Source organism: Falco cherrug, chromosome Z, assembly GCF_023634085.1.
Source record: "Falco cherrug isolate bFalChe1 chromosome Z, bFalChe1.pri, whole genome shotgun sequence".
Classification (NCBI taxonomy): Eukaryota; Metazoa; Chordata; class Aves; order Falconiformes; family Falconidae; genus Falco; species Falco cherrug.
The window spans coordinates 25,586,490-25,599,124 of record NC_073720.1 but is presented as its reverse complement, the minus strand read 5'-3'; the positions used below and the strand labels follow the sequence as shown (position 1 = coordinate 25,599,124).

Here is a 12,635-nt window from a genome sequence, read left to right as displayed (position 1 = left end):
GAAGGGGCGGGGCACCACCTTCCCCCGCCCGCCACTGGGGCGCGAGGAGGGAGGGCAGGAGACGGCGAGCTTGAGGCTCCGCCCCTCCTCCTCCGCCGGAGGAGACCCAGCGGCAGCCAATGGGGAAGGGGCTCCTCGGGGCGGGGGCGGGGTTTCGGGAGGCCGCGGGGCGGGGCGGGCGCTGAGTTGCCGCAGCGCCACCGCCGCTTGTAAACAGATCGTGCCCCACGTGACGGGCGCCAAGTACCTGTGCGGGGGCACCGGGCATTGTCTGCCGCGGCGGCGCGGCGGTGACCGCCGGCGAGGCTCCTCGGCAGCGGGCTCCGAGCAGAGAGGCGGCGACTTCTCTCCGTCTTCCCTCGCCGCTCCGGTGGGGATCCGGCGCGTCTTTCCCCCCCCGCCCGCAGCGCCTGCCCCGTCCCCCCGCCGCTAAGATGGCTGATGGTGGGCAGTGAGGCGGCGCGCGGGGCTGTGGGGAGCCGTTGCCGGCCGGCGCGCAGCGGGGCAGGCGGGAGCGGTGGACGGGAGCGGGGAGGGTGGGGGGTGTGTGGGAAGCCGCGCAGCGCCATGTCCGCCTTTGCCCTGGAGGAAACGCTGGAGGCCGACTGGGTGGCTGTCAGGCCTCACGCCTTCCAGGAGCGGGAGAAGCACAAGTTCGTCTTCATCGTGGCCTGGAACGAGATCGAGGGCAAGTTCGCCATCACCTGCCACAACCGCACGGCGCAGCGCCAGCGCAGCGGCTCCCGCGAGCTCTGCCGCGGCGGCCCCGAGGCCAGAGCCGCCCCCAAGGCCGGCAGCCCCGCGGCGCGCAGGGACGCGGGCCTGCCCAGGGGCTTCTCCCAGCCCCGCGCCGAGGCGGCGCCGCGGGGCGCCGAGCGGGGCGCGGTGGCCGAGGCGCTGCCGAAGGGCTCGGTGCGCGCCAAGAGCAGCCCGGCCCGGAGGCCGCGGCGGGGCCCGGAGGCGGCAGGTGCCGCCGAGGAGATAGAAGTGCTGGAGCTGGGGAAGGAGGAGGCGGCCGCCGCGCTGTCGCTGCCGCCTTCGCTGCTGCAGGCGGCCGTTCCGGCGGCTCCCGACGCGGAGCCCGCGGGGGAGGAGTGCAGCTGGGCCGGCCTCTTCTCCTTCCAAGACTTGCGGGCTGTGCACCAGCAGCTGTGCTCGGTGAACTCGGAGCTGGAGCCCTACCTGCCTGCCTTCCCCGAGGAGCCTTCGGGCATGTGGACGGTGCTGTTCGGGGCCCCGGAGCTATCCGAGCAGGAGATGGACGCGCTCTGCTACAAACTCCAAGTTTACTTGGTCCACAGCTTGGATACCTGCGGCTGGAAGATACTTTCGCAAGTGCTCTTCACCGAGACTGACGACCCCGAAGAGTATTACGAGAGCCTGAGCGAGCTGCGACAGAAGGGGTACGAGGAGGTGCTGCAGCGAGCCCGCAGGCGGATCCAGGAGGTGAGGCTACCGCATGGTCCGGATACCTCCACCTTACTGTTGCCTTTTCTTTACCCCACGATACTTTCTTTACTTGTTCTTTCTAGTTGCTCCCCTGCTCCCCTCTACCTTTGCAGAATTGATCAAATCATGGGCCAAAAAAACCCCAAACAACCCCAGGAAAACTGTCTAGTTAAAAAAAAACCCAAAAACAAACCAACAGAAAGGCTTTGAGAAATTTAGTAAGAAAATGAGGCTTAATCTTTCCAAGGTCTCTAGGGCTAGGATTTAGGAAGGTGCAAATTTTCCTCGTCATCCTAGTGCGGCTCAGTACTTCATTCTGTGTGGTCAAATTTAGATGGTTGTGAAAAAGCATCTGGTGAATCTGGCAAGATCTCACTCCCAGATTTTTGTTCTTGTGTTGCCTTGCATCAACATGTGTTGGAGTCTGAATTTTTCTCTTTAATTAGAGCAGCAACGTGTGGTGGTTATTTTGACCTTAGGCACTTGGGGCCAAAGAAATTCGAGGTTCCTACAGGCTTTGGATGCTGAATCAGGTATTTCAAGTAAGATGATGTTTTCTGGTGGAATTGGAGTAATTACAACTTTTGTTCAGCTGGCAAGTTCTGGAAGTTGGGATTTTAAAAAGCAAGCTGTCCGGTCCTAGCGAGTATTTACAGCATTGCTGTTGGTAGTGTCTGGCAAGAGTTGGGTGTTTCAGGGTGTGCCATTTCTTGTTCTTGTATGATGTGCTATTTAGACTAAAGTAGCTGAGGAGGTTCTGCTAACTAACTTCTAGCATCAGTGTGTGAGAATTTTTTCACTTCTTTGTGGACTGAGGTATGAGTGCCCACATTTCCCCAATGTAAAAGGACTATTTTACACTTGTTATTGTGTCTCAGTGGCTTTGATCCAGATTGTACCAGGATCTAGGTAGGTATGACTGTGTCTGAGTCAGGTTACAGAATTTCTGATTTTTGCAAACACAATCTAAATTGTGTTGAATGTATATAGGTCAAATCTGGCTGTTTCAGCTGCCTGCTTACATCACACCAATGTTGCATGTTCAAAAATGTGTGGTGGTGAACGTTTTTTCCTTGGATGGACTGTGAGCATATCTGCTTGCTGTCTGTTCTGATGGTGTAGTTTTGAGTCTTTGTAGGGTGCAGGCAGAGCTTTTCCTTAGTGACTGGAGTTCAGAGAGTGTGAGAAAATTGTCTTATTAGTGATGAAATCATAAGAACATCCAAGTGTTGCATTGTCAGGTGAAAGTTTATTCCCAAACTATTGTGATAGGGTATATCATTGTCCTTTTTTTTTTTCCATGGCTATTTAAAGGGCTGAATTAATCCTTGCTGATTTTGGTACAACTAGTAATTAGACTTAATAATTGTCTTCTGCAGTAGTTTTAGTCCACAGAATATGAAAGCATATTGTCTTCTGCTTTTTTGTTTGACTGCATGAATGCTTGGGAGCATCTGTTTAGATTGACTTTGCCGGGCAGGACAAGAGAAATGCCTGTTAAACATGTGGAGTTTGGGAACTGGATACCTAACTCAAAGCATGTGGTGTTTTTGAGTAAACACTAATTTGGAATTGCTGAGCAAGAACTATTTGTTTCTTGGAGAATCTTGGCTTCTATTTTGTTTCTGTTACCAAGATGCAGTGCAAGCTTTATTGATCAGGATCTCTAAACTACAGCATTTTATTCTCGGTTAATGTTCAGAACTTGGTGCAGATGAATGGCAGAGCCTTTTGTTTGTATTTGACTATAGCACAATCTTCCTTTCCCATGGTAACCAATCCAGTAGTGTACCTGAAGTCAGTACAGCTGTACTTCTGTCACTGTCAGTTGTGTAAATTGATCCTTCTTTAGTAGAGGTAGTTCATGTTTAAGAAAAGAAAACAGTAGAATGACCTACCTGCTCTTTCCCTCTTGATACTCGGAATTCTCTTTTCCTTACCTGTCAGTGGTTTACTTGGTCCGCAGGAAATGTCTTTCTTTTAGGCAAATACTGATATTATTTGTCATTGTAATTCTAAGTGAATGAAGCAATGGATGATGGTTACTGCTTAGTATTTCTGAAGTAAGGTTTTTCGTACTTTAAAGAAAACCTACTGAATCCATGTTGCATCTCTCATTTTAATTACTTTGAAGTTTGCCTGTTAGCTGATTTTGCCTCTTTGCCAATTGCAGGAGGGTTGGAATCCTGCAATTTTAAATGCTCTTACCTATTAAAAGAACTTCTGGGGAAGCGGGGAGGTGATTGAGCTGCATTGGTAACCAAAATGCTGTCTGGGAGCATAACGAATGTGGAGGGTCTTCCTTAATACAAAATTGTGCAAAATCCCAAGTTTAGAACTCCAAGACATTGCCTTAACATCTTAAAATATGCCTCTGCAGTTTATGACTATTTCATATGTCTTGTTTCAAGGACAAATTCTTCTGTGCAGTTAGAATATTACTTGAGAAATACTTACAGTTTCTGTTGATTATATTCTTTGGGTTGCGGAAGCGAAGTGAGCAAAAAACCCTCTCGTGTTCGTTGTTTCAGCATTGCCTACTTGGCCATCTGTTGCTTTCCATAAGTTACATGCAAGCCAGATTGTTTTCACAGCAGTTAATAATTTTTGATTTTTGTAATAGTCTTTTTTTAAAAATCTGTCTCAATTGTAAACCTTTAATAAGCCAGAAGAATGTTTCAAATAGAAACAGATCTAAGATAGGAGAAAAAATAGTTGTAGAGGAACTTTGTGACCTGGAATTAATTTCTTCTGAATAATTTGCAGTTTTGAAATAGCATTTTTTCAAATAAAACTATTAATTCTGGAATAGTTTAGGAATTTAGTTTATGTTGAAGTATAAACTTGTATCTAAAGGAAAAAATACTCTTATACCTCGTTTTCAAAAACAATAAACACTTGTTTGGAGTCCTTGCTCATTAAGTTTATGCCTGTTAAAAAAATTCCTTGGATGCTCAACTCGAGGTCTAAGACCCCAAATGGAGACCTGATACAGAATCAGTTAATGACTGGATAAAAAGATGTTATTATTTCAACAGAAAGGATGACACTGAATCCTTATTTGGGATTCCAGCTTCTTGGCCAGTATTTCCAATATTTTTAAACTTTGCATCTAGAAGGCAGAAAAAGTTTGCCTCTGTACTCTTGCTCCTGCTAAGTTTCCTGTCTATGTTCCTCCTATAACATGGGAGAAATTTTTCTAGGTTGAGTGTATGTGCTTGTAAATTTTTGTGAGTATACTAATATCAAAGATGGTGTCGTATCTCTTTGTCACTGCTGTGTTGGCAAAAGGTTTAAATGCTGTGGTTTAACCCCAGCCAGTAATTAAGTACCATGCAGCAGCTTGTTCACTGCCCCCTCACCCAGGGGAATGGGGAGAAGAATTGGAAAGGAATGTAGAACTTGAGGGTAGAGATAAGAACAATTTAATAACTGAAATAAACCCAGAAGAACAACAACAGTAACAGTTATAATGAAAAGGAGGGAGAAAGGGACTTGAATTAAATCCAGAGGGAAGGGAGGAAAGAAAACAAGTGATGCACAATACAATTGCTAGCTACCCGCTGACCAATGCCCAGCCAGTCCCTGAGCAATGACTGGCCAGCCCTGCCCGGGTTATACACTGAGCATGATGCCCCATGTTATGGAACATCCCTTTGGCTAGTTCAGGTCAGCTGTCCTGGCTGTGTCCGCTCCCGGTGACTGATGCCCCTCCAGCTTTCTTGCTGGCAAGGCCCGAGAAACTGTAAGTCCTATGACTTGGTGTAAATATTACCTAGCAACAACTGAAAACATCAGTATGTTATCAGCATTGTTCACTAAGAAGAAAATTAACTATATCCCAGCTGAAACCAGGACATGCAATAAAAAGTGGTGTTAGTATGAGCTGTGATTAAAGAGTTTGGCGGCTTAGTCATGCCAACAAACATATTCCATTGCATGCTTAGCCTTTTACTTGCTCTTGCATAGTGAGGTGTGAGTTTGGGAAGCCTGTCTTTACATTACATGCCTACTTCAACATCTTTGAATTAATGGCACCTGTGAATCTCCCTGTTTCTTACAGCTCTTGATTGCCATGGCAGTCTGAAATTCGGTGGATGATAGCCTATAGGGTCTTGGAAGCCAGCTATGAAACTAGCCAGACTTGCATTTGCTTTCTTGTTGCTCTGTAAAATCTTTTGAAGTGTCTTGAAGACCGTTTTGCATCTGTGTTCTGTGTATGTTCTTTTGAATTGCTTTAATACAAAGGTTCAGAAACACTTCTTAATGCATGATGAAATTCTGAGAGTATCTCATTTTCTGTGCCTAACTGAAGAGTGCCTTGAGAGTGAGGGTCTACAGCTATCCTTCCCCTATAGAGTAGAATATTTTACTAAGCACAAGAATAGCTCTGAAAACTTTTGGCTTGTGTTGTTTGGCTTATTTTTTTTCTTTTGGTTCAAAGGGCTAGAAAGACTAAGGAAAAATAAAAAAAAATCTGTTTTGTTACAGTAAAAACTGGTATGAGAAGAAAATGTAGGGTTTTTTTGGTAGAAAGCTGTATGGTCGCTTTATCTTCTTAAATCAATATAGATACAACTTTTAAAATTAGTTTTGCATAACTTTAGTAAGCATTTTTTTTTTGTTTTGAATGAAATAGGATTGTCAAATCACATAGATTGGTAAGCAATTGGTTCAGTTATAAATAATGGAATTTCACATTTGTTGCTTTCCAAGGGTGTTGTCACATATTTCTTTTCTTCAAAAAAGCTACATAATATCCATAGGTTATTCTTTTTTTGTTGTTGTTGAATCTGTTCTAGTATCTTAGTGAAAAATAATAGTAAGGATCATCTCAGTAACTAGGAGAATTTTATTTCCTTGCTTTTGGCCATATGCCTTCAGTTCTAAAATAGATGTATATATGGTAAGTAGTTCGGCACTGTACCAAAAATGAAAGTTTTGCAAAGGTAAGGTGACCTGTTGCTGTTCAGTGATCTGCTGCTAGGCACAATGGAATTTAAAGAGATTCAACATCAAACTTAAAAATAACATATAAGTAAATAATATGAAACGGTACAAAAAAGTATTCCAGTAACATAAAAAAAATGCTAGCAGTAGTGTTTCCATCAAAACCGATATAACACCTTTCTGGGCAAGAAGCATAGAAAGCTGAATTCTGTATATTAACTGCAATAGCTAGATTTAGAAGGTGCATAAGGTGTCTTTAGGAGAGAACACTAGGTCAGATTTGAGTTTGAGAGCAAAGAGGATTAAAATAAGATACAATGTGGATTTTTTTTCCTATTGACATGAATAGAGCAGAATTAAGACTAATGCTGAGCATTTTGGAAATCCAAGCTATTTTTGTTCAAATGCTTCTTTTTACATACTCATTATTTGTAATGTTAATGCTTGTTTCCAGTAAAACTATTTTGATTCACCTCTAAATACTTTGTAAGTAGGCTATTTAAGTACTGAACCAGTACTATAAGTTCATGTTAGCCAAGATATAATACTTCAGCAGCTGTAGGGCATGCTCCGTAAAACAGGCAAGTAGGCCTCCAAGTTCTTGGGAAGATACCTGTATGATATTAGTACTCTGGCTAGTAATTCTGTTACTGTGCAACCAAAGATACTTTCTCAGTCTTTATCCTTGTCAGCCATCATCTTTTTATTTATTGTATTTGTAGCTGGAGTTATTAGCAATTATTTCAGGTTGTTACAAACCAGTCTTAAATTAATACATATTTTAAAGTCTCATTATTTTAGGCATTGGAAGTTGACACCTGACTAATTCTGCAAGCATCAAACCCAATAGTAAGGACCATATGAATCGTTTTCAGATAAACAGAATCAAATGTGGAATAGTACCCTCCCCATCCCCTTTTCTGCAAATAATAAAAATCTAAGTCACATGGGTATTTTTTTCCAGTGTTTCAGTGAGTTTCTGAATTGTGTCTGTATTGGTAATTCCATGTTACAAGTTAAACACTTATTGATAACATGTCATAGTACTGGAAGATTTAAAAGTAGTATAGAGGGCTGCATCATTTGAGATTCTTGGACCCTTATAGCAGCAGGATAATATGCAACAACTTAATCATATGGTGGGCTCACAGTTGCTGGAAGTCCAAGATGTGATTACATACCATTTTAAAATAACATGCTTTAAAATGGCTTCTAGGAATCCAGTATTTAAAGGATATTAGACTGCATTACCACTTTGTTCTTTCTTTAGTCTATGTATTAAAACTTTCTAAGTCCTAAGCAAAATAAAATTAGAAAGGATAAAAGATAAAGTATTTCCAATTAAAAGATAAATAGTTAAGTGTTTAATTTTTTTTCGACTGACCTTCCCTTTTACTTCTGTTTTATAGGTAGTAGCAAATGGTTTATAGACTTGTGATTGTAGGGTTTTTGTCATCCTTTCTGTGTTTTCTCTTTTTCCAGTCCTAGTATGATACTTGTTTCAGACTTGAAGTAATTTTTTGCTTTTTTTCCCCCTTTCTACAGTGCACTTGTGGCATATATATGTAGATAGACAATGCATTGCTTTATTAATGCCTTGTTAATTTGACAAGAGCTAGCTGAAGGTGATGAATACTGTGGCTAAATCTGAAAACAGTTGAATGTAATTAGGTATTCCTTCACAGAACTTAAGTTCTACATGAAAAGCAAGAGTGTGTTCCATAGAATGCAGCAGTACTGTTCAGTATACTCTTAGTAAGATTAGACTTAATTTTTAGAAACTGAAAACAGCAGCTTGCTGGTCTTACTACTCATTTCCTTGTCCAAATACCTGGGAGAAGAAAAGAAAAAAAGGAAATGAAATGCAATATATGCTCTGTTTAACTGCCTGAACTGGGATTGGGGAATTATTTATGTCTGTAGTTGGGGGAGTATTCTGCTGATTATTTTATTTGGTATTCCTGTTCAAAATTTGAATTGTTTTGTTTCCCTAGATGTAGAGGTAGACTTTCCTCTATTTTTCATTTAAAGTTGTTATGGTTAATACACAGCTGCAGCATTTTCATACGACAGAATATTTTGAAGAGATGTGAACAAGCTATGTAATAAACGCTCTGTAACACATTGGCCTCCTTGGGATTCAGAGCTCACTTGATTTCTTAATTTTTAGATAAGGCATTGAGTTGTCATTTCTTCATGTTTACCTTTGTCGTCTTGCACATTTTTGCCAGCATTATTTTCTTTCTCTTCGACTGGATATCCTACCTTCAAGTCAGTGTCTTTTAAAACTGCTTTCTTAATCCAGTAACTTTTTTTTCCTCTCCATTTCTGTCTGAGATAGTATTACCCAGGCAGGTTTTGAATTTGAAAGCAGATTCAGTCTAGTAATTCCATCTTTTTACATTTTTTGCTATAATATGACAAGCACTGCTTACAGATGGTCAGGGAGGTTTTAAGTTCCTTATATACAAAAGTATTGCTACTGCAGAGATTTAAAAAAATGGCGGCACCTACATTTTCTTCCTCTTTGAGAAGGTGCTTTTAACATTCCTTTTTTAATATCGATAGAAATACTGTTGCAGTCCACCATGATTTTGCTGCTACTGAAGACAACTTCAGTGCTGTTACTGAAGAGACTCAGCCTGACTAAAGATACACCTGCAAAACTTCTGTCTTTTCAAGAAATGAAAACTTGAAAACTTAAGGAATATGGTAGAGAGAAGGAAGATAGGGTAGGAAGAGAGGTCATGTGTATTGACTAACTCGTTGATGTTATGTATCTATATCAGAGCCATTGCTCAAGACTGCTCCCTGCTAAATAGGCTGTAGAATAAGGTGGGACTGTGGAATGTTAAGCCTGTTGCTGTAGCAGTTCAGAGTATCTTCTTAATGGTCTCAGTGTTCTTCCTCCTTTATTTTCTCCTGATAATGAACTGTTAACATTTGGTGATACTACAATATTACTCAGGGTGATTAATACTATGCAATATGTATGAGTAACATCACCATAACCATTCAGAACAAAGATCTTGGATAGTTCACTGAAAGTCCCTGCTTTAAGTATAGAGCTGCTTAATAGCAAACATGCAGGAATGTCTTAAGAATGATGAAGAGTTGTTGTGCCCTTACAGGAAGTAGTAGTATGACCTCATCAGAAATCTGGTGGTGTGGTGATAGTTGCTAGAATATGGGTTAGTCTTTAAGAACTGTTGAAACCCTTGCATAACTTGTAACAGGATTATAAAAGTAAAGTAAGTAGCCCAAATTTGTTGGGCAGGAGCTTGGATAATCTCACATATCTTCCAGTCACAAACTGTATAAATGAGAGAAATATGGTTTTGTTTTAATTAGTTTGTTGTTGAAACTTGCCCAGTTTCCATTTTCTGAAGAATTTGGGCCTGAAATGTAAACCACACCATTGCTAGCTTGTCTGAAAATTTCATGAAGAATTTTAACACACAGTAGTAATGTTAACTTGAAATACCTTCACAAATGTCTCCTTGCTTACTAGGTCTTGCTTGTCAGCTGTGTCCATTATTATTGGTAGCCTCTTATTTGAGGCTCATCTATGCAGGCTGGATTTTACTTCTGGATTAACTCTTCTAGTTGAGGGCAGAAAGGTGTTTTGATGTGAAGACAGCTTCCCTGGCAAGCTAAGTTTTGAACAATGTCATCTGGAGCTGTTCAGAGTAAATGCAAATAGAACGGTGGTGGTATATCTGCCTATGACTGCACTCACCAGTTGCGACCATTTTGGCAGATGTTGTTTTCAGTTAAAACGCCTTTACTGGTAAGATCTCATCTCTGGGTTCCCTTTCTATCTATTCTTCTCTGTTTGTGGTATTTATATATTAAAAGTTATCAAATGTATGGATATTTTTTTTTATTACATATGGGGCAAACAGACATTATCCATCCAGACAAATCTGGACACTTACGACTTTTGTCAACAAGTTGCTCCTTGTTGGAAAAGTGTTATAAAATGCTTCCAGTCATGCACCAACCTTTTTTTTTAAGTAAATACCTCAGCTTTCTTAAATGCATAAAATAAAAATTTCCATTATCTACTATTATAGTACTTCTCAAAATATGTTTGTAGGCAATGTTTGTATGGCCTTCTTTTGGAAAAAATGCTATGATATTGGTGTGAGGGAACTGGAGGAGGTTTTTTTTTTCCTTTTGGAAAACGCTGTTTAAATAATCAATTAGTATTTGTGATGACTTGCTGGCAATTTATGTGGGTCATCGAAAATTAGTAGCTCAACTTCTCATATAACAGCATTGCATCATGACTTGTTTTGAGCTACTTTAGGGAGAGAGTATTATAAAAGAGTTTTCAATAACTTAGAATCATATATTTTTATTTTAGAAGGAGCCTCTCTGGGTTTTCTAGTTGAACCCCATGCATAAAATAGAACTAAATTTGATTAGGGCTTTTTTAAAAAAAATACCAAATAACGAAACAAACCCAATCTTTAAATAAGACTGTGTGCTTTATTTTTGTTTTAAAGAAATAAAAAAAACCAAACAAATGTATTCCATTGTGAAATTTTTCATGGAGAAAACATGTAGATCAGTTAGAAGTTTCTGAAAGTTTGTAATTTTCTACAAATAGCACTGTGGCTTCAGAACCCAAGTTTTTCAGCCTTCAGTAATGTAATAACTGTTTTTAAAATTTTGACATTAGTGATTATACTGTACCAATTTGTCACTTAAGAATATTATGATTTAGCAAAAAATCCATATGTGGGGGGAGTTTAAAAAAATCTCAGGCTACCTGCAATTTTGGAGCTGCTGTGAAGAGTTGAATTTATAGTGAAATAGCATGTATACGCTGTTTCATTACACATGGATTTTGTTTCCTCATAACGTTTAAACTGTGTATCTTTTCCCCTTTGTTTCTCCATGAAAACAGAAACAAAACTAACCCAAACAGGTAACACTACAGAATAGATGTCTGTGTTTGCCTGATACTAATATAAATTGCTTTTGTCTGAAATGTTGTGCTGTTGTGAAAGTGATTTAATAGCTTGTTGTGGTATTTGCTGTTAGAGGAAAGTGCACACGATACAGACATTTCAGCGGTTTCTTGATACCATGTTTAGCTTTTTGGTAGTAATAGTGAGCTTTAAATGTGTTCTTTCTTTTGGGCTTTTTTTGATGTTTTATTCAGCTTCGAAATTAGAACCCCCACATTATTTTAGCTTAGAAATGTTAAAAATTGCATTTAGTTATGCAAAATGCTGTTTCCTTCTTAGCCCTGCCTTTCCATGAGATGCACGTTTTAGGAAGTGCTCTGGAGGTTGATGGTGTTGAGCTTAACCAGCCTTGAGAAATCAGGCAGGGGGCCATGAGTTACCAGTAAGGTATTGTCCAGGATTTGAAGGCAGTTAATCAGCCACATTGTTGAAGGGAGCTTAAGAACTGGATCGTCAGCTTCCTAGTGCTGAAAGAGGGGGAATCCTATTGCTTTCTGTCCTCTCCTCGTTCTGTGGAGTGGCTGGAAGAAAATGGGCATATTATCAGCAATCCAGACCAAATAATTTGTTTGTAATAGCAGTCTGAGCAGGGGGAAGCTGTAACAAGCTGCAGGTATTGTGAAGGACATATGCAAGGCCAAGGGAGACAAGGAAACTGTATTCAGAGAGGTAGGAGAGTTGGACAGAAAGATGAGATAATACAGGATGCCTGCACAAGGGGGGAGCAGCGTGTGGGCACCACACCGGGACCAGTCATAAGGGAGGTGGAAGCGTGTGAACGAGTAGTTTTAACCTGTCACCTTTTACATAACAAAGCGTGCATAGTGTGTGTATTTTCAGATGGGGGTATAAATTGGTGTGGGTCTCTTAATAGCACCTGTAGAGTATAAATTGCTGTGAGTCTATTAATAAAGTGGTACTAACTTGATCACATTGGTCATATAAGTTGTGTCTGAGCCTTACGTGCCAACATCGTTCTCCCCTCTTCAGCGTTGTGTTCCTTCCTGTTGTGCTTCTCTGTCCTTGTGGTGTGCTGATTCAACTCTGTAAACCTCATTAAATTAATCCAAGAGAAACTGCAGAAACAGCTTTCTGCCAGATGCTCAGTTAGTTTGTTGAGGGGTCTGAGAAATACCAAAGCTAGTGCCGTGGAGGAAGAGGGCACCTGAGAGCAGAAGGAGCAATGAACTGGGGTGAAGTTGAAAGGAGAAGGAAGAGGGGGTGGGAAGTGGGTTCTGCTTTCAATAGGAGCAAGCC

At 41.1% G+C, this 12,635-nt stretch overlaps 1 protein-coding gene across 2 annotated transcripts in view; it reads left to right on the top strand.

Moving 5' to 3' along the window:
- The first annotated feature begins 200 nt into the window (after window positions 1-200).
- The window catches only part of JMY (junction mediating and regulatory protein, p53 cofactor), a 73,093-nt gene continuing 60,658 nt past the window's right edge, over window positions 201-12,635 (top strand). The window contains exon 1 of one of the 2 annotated variants that reach the window (XM_055699005.1): window positions 201-1,446. In XM_055699005.1, the coding sequence (XP_055554980.1) occupies window positions 442-1,446 (1,005 nt within the window). In that variant the 5' untranslated portion in view covers window positions 201-441. The remainder of the gene's footprint in view (window positions 1,447-12,635) is intronic. The other variant, XM_055699004.1, reaches the window with a different exon arrangement.